General features: G+C 41.7%; 1 protein-coding gene and 1 pseudogene across 1 annotated transcript in view; one reads left to right on the plus strand and one right to left on the minus strand.

Moving 5' to 3' along the window:
- MRPL48 (mitochondrial ribosomal protein L48) overlaps positions 1-18605 on the plus strand; it is a 62583-nt gene that overhangs the window by 22325 nt on the left and 21653 nt on the right. Inside the window, exons 3-5 of the mRNA XM_030836124.2 lie at positions 1142-1194; positions 2199-2236; positions 14453-14541. Coding sequence (XP_030691984.2) covers positions 1142-1194; positions 2199-2236; positions 14453-14541 — 180 coding nt within the window. The remainder of the gene's footprint in view (positions 1-1141; positions 1195-2198; positions 2237-14452; positions 14542-18605) is intronic.
- Positions 3546-3923, minus strand: LOC115841810 (large ribosomal subunit protein eL13 pseudogene; annotated as a pseudogene).

An 18605-nucleotide genomic window follows, 5' to 3' on the forward strand; every position in this document is an offset into this window, starting at 1 on the left:
TGTTGAAGGAACTGAAATTGTTCCTCATAGTGGACAGGATTTTCTCTTTGTGTTATGGGACCTTAAGGGCATTTATTATTTATTATCTAGTTACTTTATAAAAAGAACTCCTCTATGTTAAGCACTCTCTTAGTAAACCTATAGCAGTGACCTTTTGAGTGGGTGCCAGCAGGGCAGAGTGAGATTAAAATAACTGGGTTGTTGGGGGTAAGATTGTGAACAGTGGGGGAAGCTGCCACTGCAACTGCCTTCTCTCATTATTATTGTTTTGTTCATGTTGCTATATTATTATTATCATTATTATTATTAAGAGAGTGTGGTGTAATAGAGGCATAGTCTTTGGAGTAAAACAGTCCTCTTAGCCACTTATTAGCTATAATTTCTTGGAATATAAATTCTATGGGCCTCAGTTGCCCCACCTGTAAAATTGCCTTGCAGTGTTTTGAGAATTAGGGAAGAGTTCAGAAAGTCCCTTGCATGGCGACTGTGCTTGACACATACATAATAGTTGTTGACTGATATTAGAAAATATAAATTAGGGACTTCCCTGTTGTCCAGTGGTAAAGAATCCACCTTCCAATGTAGGGGACGCAGGTTCGATCCCTTATCGGGGAACTAAGATCCCACGTGCTGTGGGGCAACTAAGCCCATGCGCCACAACTACTGAGCTCATGTGCCACAAACTACAGAGCCCATGCACCCTGGAGCCTGTGTGCCACAACTAGAGAGAGAAAACCTGCATGCCACAACTAGAGAGAAGTCCGCATGCTGCAACGAAAGATCCCACATGCTGTAACTAAGACTTGACGCAGCCAAGAAAATAAATAAATAAGTATTAAAAAAAAAGAAAATATAAATCAAATTAGAAAGGGGAAATAGGGTGGAAAAAAAAGCAATCCAAGTAGTATGGGGGGGTTGGGCTTCTGTTTTTCGAGCATGTTCTCTAGTGGGTAGAATAGGAAAGAAGATGGCCTTGGTTTGCCTGCACGTTTGGTATTAACTGTAGGGCAGTTTCTTTGCTAGACAAGAGACTTTGGTTCCATTTTGTTTTGTGTACTGTGGGTTTCTAGCCTCTTTGTGAAGAGGTACTTGGAGATCTGTGAATACTTACAATTGTTCTAACATGGCTATTTTGCTGTAGGCGCTGTGTCTGAGGAATGACACCATTTTTAAGCAAGCCTTTTCCCTCTTGAGGTAAGGATATTAATAACAGTAAAAATATAGTTAATATTTGCATTCCACTAGGTGGTTCACACAGCATTCTTCTTTCATCATCTCCACTTACATGTTTACTAAGCATCTCAAGCATTAACTCCCCTGCAAACTTACTCCTTCCCCATTCTCAGTAAATGACAACTCCATTCATCTAGTTGCTCAGGACAAAATCCTTGGAATCATCCTTGACACTGTTGTTTCTCTCACTCTACATCTAATTCTTAAATAAATCCTGTCAGCCTTGCTTTTGAAATATGTTCGAATAATGCAAGGCTATTGCAAGAACGACTTCACTGGTCCTCTTCCCTCAGTTTCATGTCTTCCTATTCTTTGCTCACCTATTGCCAGGGTTAACTTTCTAAAACTTAAACTTGATCAAATCACTTTTGTGATTAAACTGCCAGGAGCTTCCCACTGCCCACACAAAGTACAGACAAAACTCCTTAGCACAGTGTTTGAGGTTTTCATAACCTGACCCCTGATTACCTCTTTTACCCTGCCCCCTTCCCTGCTGCTTAAGTGCCACTCACATCCACCTGCTTGCTGTTCCCCAGATATACTACTTTCATACCTCTGCCGAGAATGCTTTTCCTGTGGGGCTCAATAATCGAGAATAGTTCTTAATTTTTAAAACCTCATTTCAAATAGTTTCACCCCTCATGAGCATGCTTTCCTTTGTATTCCACCAAATCTTGTACATGATTTTGTTCTGGATCAGCACTGTATTGTGGCTCGCATCTGTTTACATATCTCTCTCCCAACTAGACCATAGATAGAGACATTTTACTTACTTTTGCATCCTCAGGACCTAACAGATTGACCCATAGTAAGTACTTAATAATGTTTATGGAAAGAAGAGAAGGAGGAAATAAGGAAATATGTAGCATTGATATATCCTTAATGAGGAGCATACAAGTTTTGGTAGCTTTGCAAATAGATGTGGGTATCTAATTGTATTCAACATACTTTCTTCCTCTTTTTAGGTTCAGAACCTCAGGAGAGAATCCCATCTGTTCTGCAGGTAAACAGTTATTTCCTGATGTAGTCTTCCTGCTTTAAGTGACCCTCTAACACTCTAATAATTTTGTCTAAAAAGATGCCTAACATATCTTTGAGAAGAGTGCCTGGGACCAAATCCTACCCCTCACGTGGAACAGGACAAAGGGCAAGAACATAAAGTAGTGGTTTAAGAGCAAGAGTTCTGTAGTAAGTTTGGATTCCAACTCTACCACATACTATTCTGTGACTTTTAAGTACCTCTCCATAGCTTGGTTTCCTCACTTTAAAAAATGAGAATTATAGTACAAACTACAGTGAATTATTTGAAGATTCAGTGAGATAAAACATATAAAGTGCTCAAAAAAAGTTAGTATTGGGACTTCCCTGATGGTCCAGCGGCTAAGACTCCACACTACCAATGCAGCGGGCCCACGTTCGATCCCTGGTCAGGGAACTAGATCCCACATGCCACAACTAAAAAGTGATCCCACATGCCACAACTAAGACCCAACACAGCCAAATAAATATTAAAAAAAAGAAGTTATTATTATTATTGCTACTATTTCAGACCTGTCTTTCATGTCCATTATCTACCAGGCTAAGGCTTTTCTTCCAGTATTTTATCCAAAATGAATGTTCATTCAGTCTGGTCAACTCAATGAATTTCAATCTGTTTCAACCCTATTATTTGCCAATTTTGCTTTGTCTATTATGTGACACATTTCAAAGCAGCCATTGGATAGTAATGACATCTGTTTTTTGACTGAAGAGTATCAGAAACAGGGAATTCCCTGGTGGTCCAGTGGTTAGGACTCCGCACTTCCACTGTAGGGGGCACGGGTTTGATCCCTGGTCAGAGAACTAAGATCCTGCAAGCCGCGTGGTGTGGCCAAAAAAAAAAAAATAATAAGTATCAGAAATAAAGGAATGGGAGCAAGGAACATTTACTGAGTGCCTAGTATGTGCCATGCAGTGCATAAGAAGTTTTACATCCATTAATTATTTCAGAAGATGGTGGCAATGTGTAGAGAATCACCACTTCTACCAGGCCTAAAGCCCAGCTTCTCAAAATATGTGCTTCTTTTTATTTATTCATTCTCTCAACAAACATTTATAGGACCAGGCTGTGTTTTAGGTGCTGGGGGTACAAAATTAAGATGATATAATCCTTGCCATTTGGAACCTTACAGTATTATAAGAAATAATTTTTTCCCAAAAGAATAATATAATGAACACTTCTGTACCCATTACTTAGATTCAACTGTTGTTAATATTTTGTCATGTTAGCTTTCTTTTTTTTTTTTTTTTAATAACAAGTTGCCAACAGCACTTTATTTTTTCTTTTCAACATCCTGTTCTGCAGCTTCCTTGGCCCTTTTTGCCCAGATGCCAAAGTGCCGGGCATCGGTGCGGGCTATGCAGAGACTGGCGAAGACTTTGAAGTTCTTCTCCTCCTCTGTGATGACTCTGGCCTTCTCCTTCTTGTAGATGTTCCGTATGGGCATGACTGGTCCGGTCAGCTGGGTGGCCCATTTGAGCTTTGCAGCAGAGCTGTCTCCTTTCTTGGGGGCTGAGGTCTTCCTGCGGATCTTGCTCGCCGGCTGGTTGAACCACGTGGCCACGCGCCGCTGCCAGTTCTTGTGGAAGTGGGGCTTCAGGATCATATCATTACGGCTGGGCGCCATGGGTGCGGCCGACTGGCCTGGGGAGCAGGGAGGACGGGGAGCGAGTTAGGGCCCGGGCGCAGTGGCCCGAGGGCGCACGCACCCACGTTAGCTTTCTTTCTTTTTTTTTTTTTTTTTGCGGTACGCAGGCCTCTCACTGTCGTGGCCTCTCCCATTGCGGAGAAAAGGCTCCGGACGCGCAGGCTCAGCGGCCATGGCTCACGGGCCCAGCCGCTCCGCGGCATGTGGGATCCTCCCGTACCAGGGCACGAACCCGTGTCCCCTGCATCGGCAGGCGGACTCCCAACCACTGTGCCACCAGGGAAGCCCCCACGTTAGCTTTCTTGATCAGATGTTATGATACTTCACCCCTGAATACTTAAGCATGCATTTCTAGAAACAAGGATATTCTCTACATTCTATTAAAGAACCACAATAGCTTTATCTCCCTGAAGAAAATTAATAATAATGCCCCAATGTCATCTAATACTCTATCCATTTCCCCAGTTGTCCCCCAAAAGTCTTTTATGGGGTTGTTTATAACCAAGAGCCAATGATGGTTCATGCTTTGCATTTTGCTATGATGTCACCTTTAATGCAGAACAGATCTTTCACTATTTCACAATCAGTTGCTTTTTGATTAGGCTAGACCATTTGACTTATAAAATTTCCTCCCTTTTTAATTTGATTATTTCTGTGCGGTATTTTATAATATGTTCTTCTGTTCCTTTCCTACAAACTAGAAGTTACATCTAAAAGCTTTTCTAGATTCAAGTTACACAATTTTAGCAAGAAAACTTAATAACTGATGCTCTGAACTTCATATTGCATCCTATCAGGAGAGGAAAAAAAAACCTAAGAAAATCTGATCATAAAAGTGAAAAGCAGCCATTTTAGAGAATATGGAAAATAAACACACACACACACACACACAATACACACACGAAGAAGCTGAAGAAAATAAAAATCACTTGTAATCCTACCATCCAGAGATTATTGCTTAACATTCTGGAGTATATCCTACCAGGTCTTTTTCTAGGCATTTATTTCTCTCTTTCTGTGTGTGTGTGTGCGTGTGTGTGTGTGTGTATTTTTTTGTCTTGCAGTAATGGGAACAAATTATATATAATGCTTCATAATCTTTTTTTTCTACTTAACCTATGGTGAACATGTTTCTACTATAATAAATAAATAAATATCTACATAATTATTTTGAATATACTGCCTTAAATGGAACAACTTTTAGGGTAAGAATCTGAGTCTGGTTTTGAACATGTTGAGTTGGAGTGCTTGTGAGGAAGATATACTAAGTAGTCCATTGGAGACACCGATCTTGAGCTCAAAATGTAGGTCTGGGATGAAAATGTGAATTTGGAAGTCATCATATTGTTGATTTTAATTGAAGTCTTGGGAATGAATGAGACTACCTGAGGAGAATAAGTAGAGAAGAGGCCCAAGGATCAGGCCCTGAGGAACTCCAACATTAAAAAATTGGGTAGAGGGTGCAAGATATGGCTAATGAGCTTGAAAAGGGAGGCCAACGTGGTAGGAGAAGACCAGGTTAGTATAGTTTCATGGCAGCCAAAAGGAGAGTGTTTCAGGAAGGAAAGAGTGGTTAATCACGTTACAGTTTCAGCTGTGTGCTGCTGAGAGGGGATCGCAAAAGACATGAACTAACGATGTTCCTTGGTTTCGACAGCATAGAGGTGACCTTAGGGAGAGTAGTATCTGTGTAGGTGTGGTGAGGTCTGTTGTGGAAATCAACTGCATTGACAGGTGAATGGGAGTTCAGGAGTTAGAGAAAGCTATTACAGACAGTACGTTTAAGAAGTTTGTCTTTGAATGGGAGGAGAGAGAATTGGCAGGAGCTGGAGAGGGATGTGGGATTAAGGAAAGACTTTTTTTGATGGTTATTTTTCTCTTAATTATACTTTTAATTTTGAAAGATATAAAAAGTTATAAAAAAGTGAAAAGGGTGATATGTCAAATAAACCCAGATTTGGCAATTATTAACATTTTGTTAGACTTTCATTTTTTTTCTTGTATATTAAAAATAAGGATTATGTTCAAGACCCATTTATTCCCTACTCTTGGTATCATCCCTTATCCCATAACCAGAGAAAAAGTTCATTTTGAACTGGTATGTATTCCGAGGAAGGTTTTAAAAATATATTAAAATTATCAACTGTTAAAAATTATAAAAGCATGCAAATGGTAAAAATAAATATAAATTGACAAAAGGATGTATGATGAAAGATTGAATTTTTTTCTATTACCCACCTAGTCTCACTCCTCAGTGGTATGCATCGATAGCAGTTTCTTGTATATTTTTCAGGAAAGTTTTATGCGTATATTAACATATATGTTATAATGCTGGACATTTAGCTTGTTTTCAGTTTTTGTTATTTCAAAAAATGCTGCAACAACTGTTTCTATACATCTTTATAAACTTGTTCTGTACATTTGTAAGTTAAATTCCTGGAATTGAAATTGCTGAGTCAATGGGTTGTCAGTTGAAAATTTTGGTAAGTATTGTCAGATTGCCCTTCAGAGAAGTTGTATTAATTTACATTTCTATTTTCTGGCCCAAACTGGGTTTTACAAAACATCTTACTTTTTTGCTGGTGAAAATTATGTCTCATTTTAATTTGCATTTCTTGAGAAAGTTTGTCATCTTTTCATATTTTTTTGGCCATTTGTATTTCTTGTGAACTGCCTGCACATATTTTTTGCCCATTTTTCTTTTGAATTGTTTGCTTTTTCATTTTTGATTTGTAAGAACTTTTTATATAGTTCCTTTTTTAAATGAAAGTTCTTTTTAAAAATTTATTTAATTAATTAATTTATTTTTGGCTGCGTTGGGTCTTTGTTGCTGTGCGTGGGCTTTCTCTAGTTGAGGCATGTGGGGGCTACTCTTTGTTGCGGTGCGTGGGCTTCTCATTGCCGTGGCTTCTCTTTGTTGCGGAGCACGGGCACTAGGCACGCGGGCTTCAGTAGTTGTGGCATGTGGGCTCAGTAGTTGTGGCTTGCGGGCTGTAGAGCGCAGGTTCAGTAGTTGTGGCGCACGGGCTTAGGTGCTCTGCGGCATGTGGGATCTTCCCCAACCAGGGCTCGAACCCATGTCCCCTGGATTAGCAGGCGAATTCTTAACCACTGCACCACCAGGGAACTCCCATAGCCAGTTGTTTTAACATTTATTGAAACATCCATCTTTTCCCCATAGATTTGAGAATGTCACCTTATCATATACTAAGTTTCCATATGGATCTAGAACTACTGTATTGTAATTTAGTATTGTTTTATAGATCTGTCTGTATATTTGATACCAGTACCAAGCTGTTTTAATACTACTGGTTACTGTAGTTTTGAGGTATATTTTAGTATCTGATTCCGAGGTAGTTTTTTGTTTTATTTTGCTTTTGAAACTGGATTAAATGGGGCATGTTAAATGCTGTTGAAAAAAGTCCAATTGAATAAAAGATCCTTTTGAAAAGAGAGGTAGGGACAGTAACAATTTACTCAAACAGCTTCCTATTTGGAGAAATTTAAGTTGTCTCCAAAATCTTGCAATGTAAACAACACTACGATAAACATCCTTGTACATTAGTATTTCTGCCCTTCTGTGATTATTTACATAGGATATATTTCTCAAAGTCTAATTGTTGGGTCAAAGGAAATGCACATTTTAATTTTTTTTTTTGGCTGCACTGGGTCTTTGTTGCTGCACGTAGGCTTTCTCTAGTTGTGGCGAGCGGGGGCTACTCTTTGTTGTGGTGCGTGAGCTTCTGATTGTGGTGGCTTCTCTTGTTGCCGAGCACGGGCTCTAGGTATGCAAGCTTCAGTAGTTGCAGCACACAGGCTCAGTAGTTGTGGCACGTGGGCTCAGTAGTTGCAGCGTGCGGGCTTAGTTGCTCCACAGCATGTGGGATCTTCCCGGACCAGGGATCAAGCCCATGTCCCCTGCATTGGCAGGCGGATTCTTAACCACTGTGCCACCAGGGAAGTCCCAAAATGCACATTTTTAAAGCTATTGATGTGTATCGCCAAATTGCTCTTCGGAAAGATTGTACCATTTTATAGTTTTTTTGGTATTTAAGAATCCCTTTTTATACACTCATCAACATTGTTATTTTTTTAATATTTGTTAATATTAATAAGTTAAAAAATGCCATCCCTTGTATTTGTAATTTGCATGTCTTTGATTACTAGTTGGTTGAACATATTTTCATACATTTACTGGCCATTTATCCTTTCCTTTGCCCATTTCAATTGTGGAATCTCAGTGCCTAGAAGGCTCCAAGGCCCAGGGGAACTCACCAATATCAGCATGCCAAAGTTATTCTCTTTGAAAGGACACAGCTTTGTTGGCGTTTTTCATGTGTCTTTGAGATTTCTTTAAAGTTAGAAATTTCAAAATTGAATTATAATGGTGTTCGGAAAAGAAGAGTAGGAAGCAGTGTCCAGTTCCTACCTTTACACATCATACTCTCTGTGGGCCCTGGGTACCATCCCAGCTGCTCTCTCTGAGGGATGGGCCTCATTGTAGTAACCATCTTTTTCTTACTGCTTTAAACGTACATGGAGAGGTAGAAGTAAATATATAAAGAGGTCTAAAGAGGTTAAATGAAGGGAACTCAGACTCTTCTTATTATAGCATGAGCAAAAAGGTGGAGTCATCAAAACATGGTACATTCGGGACTTCCCTGGTGGCTCAGTGGTAAGAATCCGCCTGCCAATGCAGGGGACGCGGTTCGAGCCCTGGTCTGGGAAGATCCCACATGCCACAGAGCACCTACGCCCGTGCGCCACAACTACTGAGCCTGCGCTCTAGAGCCCGCGAGCCACAACTACTGAGCCTGCATGCTACAACTGTTGAAGCCCGCGTGCCTAGAGCTCATGCTCCGCAACAAGAGAAGCCACCGCAATGAAGCCCGCGCATCACAAAACGAAGAGTAGCCCCCGCTCGCCGCAATTAGAGAAAGCCCACACGCAGCAACGCAAACCCAACACAGCCAAAAATAAATAAATTAAATAAATTTATTTAAAAAAAAAACATGGTACATTCAAGTCCAAATAGTTCAATGTAATTAGAAATTCTAAACTGAAAGAAGTTTGAAAAGAGATTTTGAAAAAAGTGGGTAGCCACCAGAGCCAAATCATTGCAGATTGTCTTGGTAAAATATCTCTATAATTTCAAAACAAAACAAGCAAACAAAAACACCCCAACACTTACTGAGCACATACCATTTGCCACGTGCTGGGGTGTATCTGCCCTTCAGGGATGTGTATTGGATGGAGAAAATATCCTGTAATTAGACTCTTGGCTGGGGTTACCCCAGCTTTTTCCTCTTTCCCTCTTGCATAGCCCTGCCAAAATGCTTGTTCTAATTTTGAAGGAGAAATAATTAAAATGAAGTTGTTTATCCCCATCCTGGATTGATGGGTTTAGTTCCCAGTTTAGTAAACAAGGACATTGAAGGACAGTTGGCTCTGGCATATATAAAGGGAAGGGACATGTTGTGGGAGAAGTCAATACATGATTACATTCTATAATTGTACTAACTGAAAGATTTTCAAAGCCTCCTTTTGAAATCATGGGGTTTTGTATCTTCTTCAACGAAAAGAGTTGCCTTTTCTCTCAGGAGGCTGCAATGTTAATATGACAGCAGGAAACCAGCTTAATGACACAAGCAGGGGAAAAAATTCAGTTGAACTTAATGGAAATCAGAGGCTTTCAAACTTGTAAATTTTATAATTAAAACAACTAATTAAGCAGTTTAACCACTGGTAATTTGACCAAAAACCTTTCATTTAAGAGAGAAAAGGGTTAATTTAACAGTAGTTTGAACCAGCTTCTTAATTAACCAACTGCTCTAATTATAGAAATTGCCCCAAACTAAATTTGAAAATGCCTCCTTGCCAAGGAATTCCAGTAGATTAGAGGCTGAGGCAAGCATTTGTGGCATTTTCACCTAAGATGTGTCATCATCTCAAAGATCACTTTTGGTTCTGCTACTTGAAACCACTGGTGGGTGATTGAATTTCTGGTACTTAAAGATGGTGACGAGTGCCTGGGTTGTTGTTGTTTTTTAATTTACACAAAATATTTTACTATATAATGGAGGCATGGGAGAGCTGCAACTGTAAACTCTTGATGATGTTTGTATGTTTAGGGCAGCACAGAGACGACATTTAAGCTGGCCATGGAGGCTGTGAAGGATATCACCAGTCAGAGAGGTGCAGTCCCAGCATGGGGGACAGCCCAGCACCACACAGAGGCACGAGAACTGCGTGGTTTATACAGAATGGCAAGTGTAGCTCTGTGGCTGAGAAGCAAGGTTTTAAAAGCCTGGAGGATGGAGGGTGAGGACGTGAAGTGGTTGGAACTAGATTATAAAATTGAGACTCTTAAATGCTTGCCTAAGGAGTATGAACTTCAGGCAGTAGAAAATCATCAAACATTTTGAAATATAGCAAGGACCTTCCTTGTCTCATTTATTGGTGTTACTGTAGTGCCTGATACAGTGCCTGGCACAGAGTAAGTCCTTTTTAAAAATTGTGTGTGTGCAGTGAATAAATTGTTGAATTAATGAAAGAGAATAACATGATTAGGTTTGTGTTTTAGAAGGATAATTTGTCAGCTTTAAAGGATGGAATAGAGAGGGGGGGTGTGGATACAGGAAGACTAACAACAACAAGTCAGCCAAGGATACTACTTGAATCTTTGCTTGAACTTCCATCCACACTCCCCTTCCAACCACCTTCCACCCACAACAACCAAAGTGATCTTTTAGAAACACATTAGACATATAATTTCTCTGCTGTTCAGCATGAAATCCAAACCCTTAACATGGCTCAGAGTGGTGGGTTCCAATCCACTGCCCTAATCTCTGGTGCACTCAGCCCCTCTCACTTTGCTTCAGCCACATGGACAGTCTTTTTGTTCCTTGAATGTGCCAATCTGCATCCCCCTCTGGGGCCCTTGCACACGCTATTCCCTCTGCCTGGAATAGTCATTCTCTATCTTTTTACCTAATAAACTCCTATCTGCCTTTCAGGTCTCAATTTATTTTATTTATTTATTTGAGTAGATAATGCATGTACATGGAACAAGTTTTAAAAGATACATGAGTATAAAGTCAACAGTAAGTCTCTCTCTCCTGCCATCTAGCCACTTCTCCCTGGGGATAACCACTATTACTATTTTCCTCTGAAATCTGGTTTCAGTTCACATGTCATTTTTTTTTAGAGGCCTTTCCTGATATTCCAATCTAAAATAGATCCACTGATTGTATTGCCATAGCGCTTTTTATCATTCATCACAATATGTAATTTCATATTTATTTATTTATTTATTTTGCGGTACACAGGCCTCTCACTGTTGTGGCCTCTCCCGTTGCAGAGCAGAGGCTCCGGATGCGCAGGCTTAGCGGCCATGGCTCACGGGCCTAGCTGCTCTGCGGCACGTGGGATCTTCCTGGACCGGGGCACGAACCCATGTCCCCTGCATCGGCAGGCGGACTCTCAACCACTGCGCCACCAGGGAAGCCCTCATATTTATTTTGTGACTATTCCCTCCTCCATTAATGATTCCCTCCTCCTACTAGACTATAAGCTCCATAAGCTGAGTTTTGTTGGCCTTGTCCCCTGTTATATCTTCACCTCATTGCACAGTGTCTGGCACATCATCAGTACTGAATAATTAAGCCCTTCCTAAATTTTTTGCCTGTTTCTGTAAGCTCATCTCTTGCCACCCTGCTGCTGCTAATACTCTGCCTTGAAATTCTCTCTCTGGGTCTTCCCCTCCCCATACTGTGTTCTCTCTAACTCCTAGTCATCTGTCAGGTTTTACTTAAAAGCCACCTGCTCTAAGAATCCTTTCCTGACACCACAAGTCCAGCCTTAGTGCCTCTCTCATGTATATAGCCCTTATTGTAGGTAGCCCTTATCACCTGCATTGATATTACTGTCTCGCCACTAGATCATAGATTCTGTATTGCAGGGACTTTGTCTTTGCCCATTGTTACAGCTCCAGCATCTAGGGCAGTGGTTGGTACCAACCCGGGCCTGCCATGGATATTGGGTTGTTTGTACATTGCACAACTCTAGTGTGTGCCATTCACATGGTTGTGAGGGTATAATTGTTTCTTGCTACCCCAGTGGGTAGTAATAAATATTTGTTGAATGAGTAAACATGCTTTGGAGAGTTCAGTGCTTTTTAGGAGGTCATGTTTTAAAGTCATAATAAAATCTTTTGGGATGGATTAATTTTCAAGGCTCTGATCTGAGGATGGTTGTGTACCCAATCAAGGGGATTTGGATATCAGCTGTTTGGGCGGGGCCCCAGGCTGCAGAGTCTGGAACCTAAAGGCTCAAAGAGTCAGCTGGGACTGTGGCCAAGAAGATACCTCAGTTATGTTCAGTGCTCTTTGGAAGCCTCTGCCAAAAATACCTCCTTCTTCCATGCGTGTTAAACTCTTACTCCTCTTTCAAGAATGCAGCTGTTGGGACTTCCCTGGTGGTCCAGTGGTTAAGAATCCGCCTTCCAATGCAGGGGACGCGGGTTCGATCCCTGGTCAGGGAACTAAGATCCCACATGCCTCGGGGCAACTAAGCCTGTGCGCCACAACTAGAGAGAAGCCCATGCGCTGCAACGAAAGATCCCGCATGCTGCGGCGAAAATCCTGCGTGTCGCAACTAAGACCTGATGCAGCCAAATAAATAATAAAGATGAGAAAACTGACTTAAAAAAAAAAAAGAATTCAGCTGTTACCTCCATGAACCTATTCCTCTGTACTGTCTTCCACTTCGCCCCGCTTACCCCTAAGGTGGAGTTAGTGGTTCTTTCCTCTAAGTTCCTTGCTCTCATCTCCATTAAAGTATTTTGTACACTATAAGGTAATTATCTGCTTTCCCATCATCCTTCCCCAGTACACATTGAGTGTCTCTAGGGAAAGTTGTATATTTTAGTCATCTTTGTAACTGTCCCAGTATCTATTCAGTTGTTGGCATATAATAGTAAATGCGGACTAATGCACATCATGGAAGGGATCCATGATATACCAGGGTTGTCTTGATGAAATACTGTGGATTGTAAACATAGGGAAAGTCTCTGAAGCCACGATTCTTGATTGGCCTGGCACAGAGCAGACCTGCTTGGAAGCACATTTTAGAAAAGAGAAGCTTAAGAAACATTTCACTTGATGTCATTAGACTTTTCCACACCATTTTGTGTTTAGCCCCCCACAAAGTGGTGGCCCTGGGGAGATGCAGGACCACAGGAGCTGGGAGGGAAGGGAGCAGAACCTAGGACTAGTACTTTTCCAGAAGGTAGGGAACAAGCAAGAGAGACAGACAGACATAACATAGCTGTGTAGGGCTGGTTCCAGTGAAGGGTAGAGATAAGGAGCTGATATCAGATATGGAAAAGATCAAGTCTAGCTAGATTTTTTTTTTTTAATTTGGCTGCATCGGATCTTAGTTGCGGCACACGGGATCTTCACTGTGGCATGTGAGATCTTTTGTTGCGGTGCGTGGGCTTCTCTCTAGTTGTGGTGTGTGGGCTCTCTAGTTGCGGCACGCAGGCTCCCCAGTTGTGGCTCGTGGGCTTCAGAGTGCACGGGCTCAGTAGTTGTTGCGCGTGGGCTTAGTTGCCCCGCGACACCTGGGATCTTAGTTCCCCAACCAGGGATCAAAGCCACATCCCCTGCATTGGAAGGTGGTTTCTTAACCACTGGACCACCAGGGAAGTCCCTAGCTAGATTTTGTATTCCAGAAATTCAGATGTTATAACACATCTGAGAACAGGCTGTTCAGTCACATAGACCTGGGTTTAAATTGCAGTTCTGCCTTTTACTTGCTGGTTGACCTTGGCCAATTCCTATTTTTTTGAGCTGCAGTTTCTTTATTTGTAAATGAAGATAAAAATAATGAGGATTAAAGGAGAATATGTATATATCAGCAAGTCCTTCTTTGAAGGGAATCTGGGTGGCATATCTCTGGGTCTACCACAGTGAATATGTGTATACAGATCCTATTTTTTACATACACACTGTTCTGTACCTTAGGTTTTTAGTTTTTATTGTTATTCACTTAACAAAGTCTGTTGGAGATTATTACATATCAACACAAATAAAGCAAATTAGGTAGTTTAAAAAACTGTGGAAATCTGTGATTGTCCTTTTTCCTGGTTGTATTTGCCACCTGTCTCTTTCTCTGAACAATCTTCATTGGAAAACTTCAAAAGGATTATTGCCTGTTGAGGAACGGAGAAAATGAGAGCCCTGTGAGAATGTATTTTGTCCCCCTACCAGCAGTGGCTCTAGCAGGAGAGAATTTCTCAAAGAAAGATGGGTGGTGGGGATTAGATATAGTCCAGGGGCCAAACGGAGAGAAAAATGGGGTAAACCGAGTGTCAGCTCAGGATCAAGAAATAGCTCTGGTTCTTTAAACCAGCAAGAGGCTCACTCTCCCCAAATATTCCATTTCACGATGGAGAATTTGTCTCCTCATGTATGATCTATCTGTCCCTGGAGGAGCTTTGAAACAGGTTTGTCTTATTTTCTCTCTTTTAGCTGGCATTCTGCTGAGCATCAGTCGGCACTACAGGTCACAGCCCACGCATGGCATTGGAAGATACAAGCACCTAGTTAAAGCACAAGAGGTAAGAGGGGCAGGGGTCCTTTAGAAAAGGATAGTGTGCAGCTTTTACAAAGACCCTGAAGATCAGATGTGCATAGGTTGGATTATACTGGAGCTAGAAAGGATAGAGGGTTGTCCCTCAGTCCTCTCCAGTTCATTAGTTTGGATATGATCCAGAGTGGAGATGTTTTTCCCAGTTCCTAATCTTGTTCCTAGGCCAGGTTATCACAGTGAAAAGCAAATTCTTTGGTTTTATTATTTGTGACACGTAAAGAAAGTATCTTCTTAGTACTTAGTTCAATAGGGACCTCACAATGGAAATGATATGTTCAGTTCAGTTGAATGAATGGTTTGTGGCACATAGAGGTGGATTCACATTTTCAGCCAAATAGCTGATTTTTACAGTATTTACAGATTTAAAATATGTATGTGTTTCTTTAATCCATTATCACAGATAACTGGGAGTTGTTTCTAAGCATTGTAAGATTATTTAGCCTATTTCTTTGGCTCCAGCTGAAGGATTGCTTCTGTGGTGGTTGGATTTTTTGTGCATTTGCAGAGGATTTTGTAGTGGGATGGACACAAAACTGGCTTGAAAGTCAGACAGTCTAGCTTTGAGTCACGATTCTATCACTTCCTGAAAACAGTATAGTTAGGAAGATTTTGCTGTTCTACTTGGGCAGATTTCAACATCGCTTTTGGTTCTTTGGCTTAGTTCGATGCTCCCATGCAACCCCGCACATCTCCCATTGCCTCTCTCACCTTGGCAGAAGTCCAGTACCACTGCATTTGGGCCTCAGAAGCCACTAAACTTGCCACGTTCTCCTGAGCAACATCCTTATATCAAGGAATTTCATGACAGGAATGTTGCCACACCTGAGGCTTGTATCAGGCACCTTCCCAGCAGGAAACAGCCCTACTAAAATTGTTCCTTTGTGATGAGAAGAGTACTGAATTGGGAACCAGGAAACTTGTGTTCTAGGCTTGGTTCTGCCAGTTATTAGCTTCGTGATTTGGGGTAAGTTAACCTAACCTCTTTGGGCATGGCAGGTCCTGAAATTATATGTAAAATGTTTTCTATGTGTGACTTTTTCTGGGAAGAGAGTCCATAGCTCTTGTCAGACTCTTCACAAAGTTTGAGAAACTCTGGATTAGAATATCTTCAAGAGTCTTTCAGCTCTGATATCATGTAACTCCATAATGCTATGATACATTTTTCAAACATCTATTATGTGCTAGGTACTGTTGGGGGTGCCTTGCCTATTCAGACTGAGTTGCAATAAAATTTTATAGTATGAATGAACAAGACCTGGTTCATGCTCACAGGGAGCTGATAAACCACTAGAGATAAGACACAAATAATTATGCTCCCAAGCAGAAAGTGACAAGTGCTGAAAGGAAGATACAAAGTGCTATTTAAAATTCAGAAGAAGGAGTGATTTACACGCTTTCTGAGTTGTGACACCTCAGAGTAAGTTCTTGGAGTTGTTTTATTTTGCGATATCCCCCTTCTAAAAGTCTCACATAAATTAGCAGAAAATAAAATTAGTTTTGTTTGGGTGTGAGTTTTTTGTTTTTTTTAATTTCTTGGGATCCTCCCTCATAGATAATTTTCTGTATATACCATGCTCTGGCCCACTCCTTGGCTTGTTATAAAAGGAAGCTTAATGGCATGTCTAATGCCATCTGTCCCATCTTTCTCTCCAGCCTCCTCTCCCATCTCATGGATACCATACTCAAATCATCATACTGGGGTGTTTTTTTTTGCAGTACGTGGGCCTCTCACTGCTGTGGCCTCTTCCCGTTGCGGAGCACAGGCTCCGGACGCGCAGGCTCAGCGGCCATGGCTCACGGGCACAGCCGCTCCGCGGCATGTGGGATCTTCCCGGACCGGGGCACGAACCTGGATCCCCTGCATCGGCAGGCGGACTCCCAACCACTACGCCACCAGGGAAGCCCCATCCTACTGTTTTGAGACCTCTCACCTGCTCTTCTGTCTACTTGGAAGACCTGCTCTCCTTCTTCACTTGGCCAATACATTCTGAGCATCTAAATCCCATTGAGGAAGCAGGATGAGGAGGGGAAGAACAAATCTCTCCTTCTGAGAAACCTCTGATTCCCTGCACTGGGTTACTTGTCCTACCATGAGCTGCTGGAGTTCCTTGTGCTTCCTCTATCCTAGGACTTGCTGCTCTGTTTTAACCACCTGTTTTGATGACTGTTTCTCCTCCTAGATGATGAGCATACTCAGGGTAGAGGCCATGTCTCATATTTTTTCTGTATCCCCAGTGTCCAGCACAAAGCCTGGCATCAAGTAGAGGACAATAAATATTGACTGAGCTGAACCTAAATGTGGTTATTGGAGCTGCCCCGAGGTTTTGTAAATCAGAGCTGGCAAACAACCCATTCTCTGCAAACAGCTGCCTCCAGATGACCTTGGTTGCTTGAAGGGAGTGATGCTCCCTTTTGTTAGGGCTGTAGGCTTTTCTCTGATGTCATTCATTGTTCCAGGGTGGCTAGCACTATAGGGCTGGATGGTGATGGAAGCTGCTAGAGGCTCCTCACTTTCCGCACGGAACAGCACAATGAAAACTTTCATCCGCCAGCTTACAGAGGCTCTGTCCCAAGTCCCTGTCTCTTTTGCACCCCTGGGGAACTGGACTGGAAAAGCTAGAAGTCATCTTTTGGCTTCCTTTCTTCCCTGAACTTAGAACCTAGAAAAAACAATAAACAGCCATTTTCCCATTTTTTCTTCTCTGACTCTCAGGCTAGCTCCTCTACTCTCTTGAGCCCTACATCCCTGAGACAAGAGTTAATTCTCATGCACAAAGTGGCCAACCCTTGTCCCTTTTCTGCTGGTATAATCTCTTCACTCCTCCTTCCAAAGGTTCCACACTCAGCCTTATGACTCCTGAACCTTGGGAAGGAAAAGGCACATCTACCTCACCTCAGCTTTCCTTGTCAATACTGGTTTTATCTCTATCTTGCATGGCCTGGTTTATAACTCTAGGTTGGTTTCCATCCCTCCATCCTGTGCCCTTGTCCTTGATGCTTCTCTGAGGAGTTAGTGAGAAGAGAGGTGAAAACAAAGCTTCCTCTTGGGTGGCAGCATGGGGGATGATAGCAAACCATTTTTTCTGTATCCTCAGTGGGATTTCGGGTCTCTCAGCACAGACCCAATCTCCTTCTCAGTGATTTCCCATTTTGCACACTATACTTCAGGCACATTTTCTCACACACCCATTCTGTCTCATGCTTCTGTTCTTTGTACATGCTCTTTCTTCTTTAAGACATGATATCTTCCTTTTTCTTCTCTCATCATGTAAGACCCACCTTGACTCATGGCAGTGGGGGCTCACACTTCAGAGCATATCTGCAGCCATAGCACTGTGTCTCAGTGTGTAATCTCATTATTCCTTCAAGGGCCCTGCATCATTCTGTTAAATTTAAAAGGCTTCAGATTGTTTGGAGTGATTTTTATTTGATAAAAATAAAAAGAATATAGTCCTTCACATTTGTATAGTGCTAGGTCATATCTCCCAAGACCACTTACTTACTTGCCCTCAGCTGTTGTTCAGCCTCCAATTTTAGGGTAATAGCAGCCCAAGAATAAAAGCATTGCCAAGAGGAAGATGTGGGAGGATGAAATGGAGACAACATAAATTGCTGTCAGTTTTAGCTGTTATATGTTCTATTTTTCAGGCTCTGGGGCAAGAGAGTAAGGTTTTTGAACTCAGACAGTTTATTTCCTCTTTGTAGAAGGGCAACTAGGAGTCAAGATACCTTTTCTCTTGGAAACTTCATGCTGTTCTGACTGTTGACATAGAGGAGGTGTTTGTCATTTCTGACACCTACTTATTTTGTTGATCAGCTCTAACAGCCACAAGTCTGTGAGGAGACTGTGACATCATTCCCAGAAAAATCAGCAGATCAGAATCACTTTGTGGTGATAGTCCTAGCTTCCTGGAAACAGAAAGATTGGTTTTGCTGGCCTGGTGACTGTAGGGCTAGACATGGATTATAGGACTGGCTTACAGAGAGTTGTTTTAAACTAGCATCCATGTTTTCCCTCAAGTCTGCCTCTTG

Source organism: Globicephala melas, chromosome 8 (assembly GCF_963455315.2).
Source record: "Globicephala melas chromosome 8, mGloMel1.2, whole genome shotgun sequence".
Taxonomy (NCBI): domain Eukaryota; kingdom Metazoa; phylum Chordata; class Mammalia; order Artiodactyla; family Delphinidae; genus Globicephala; species Globicephala melas.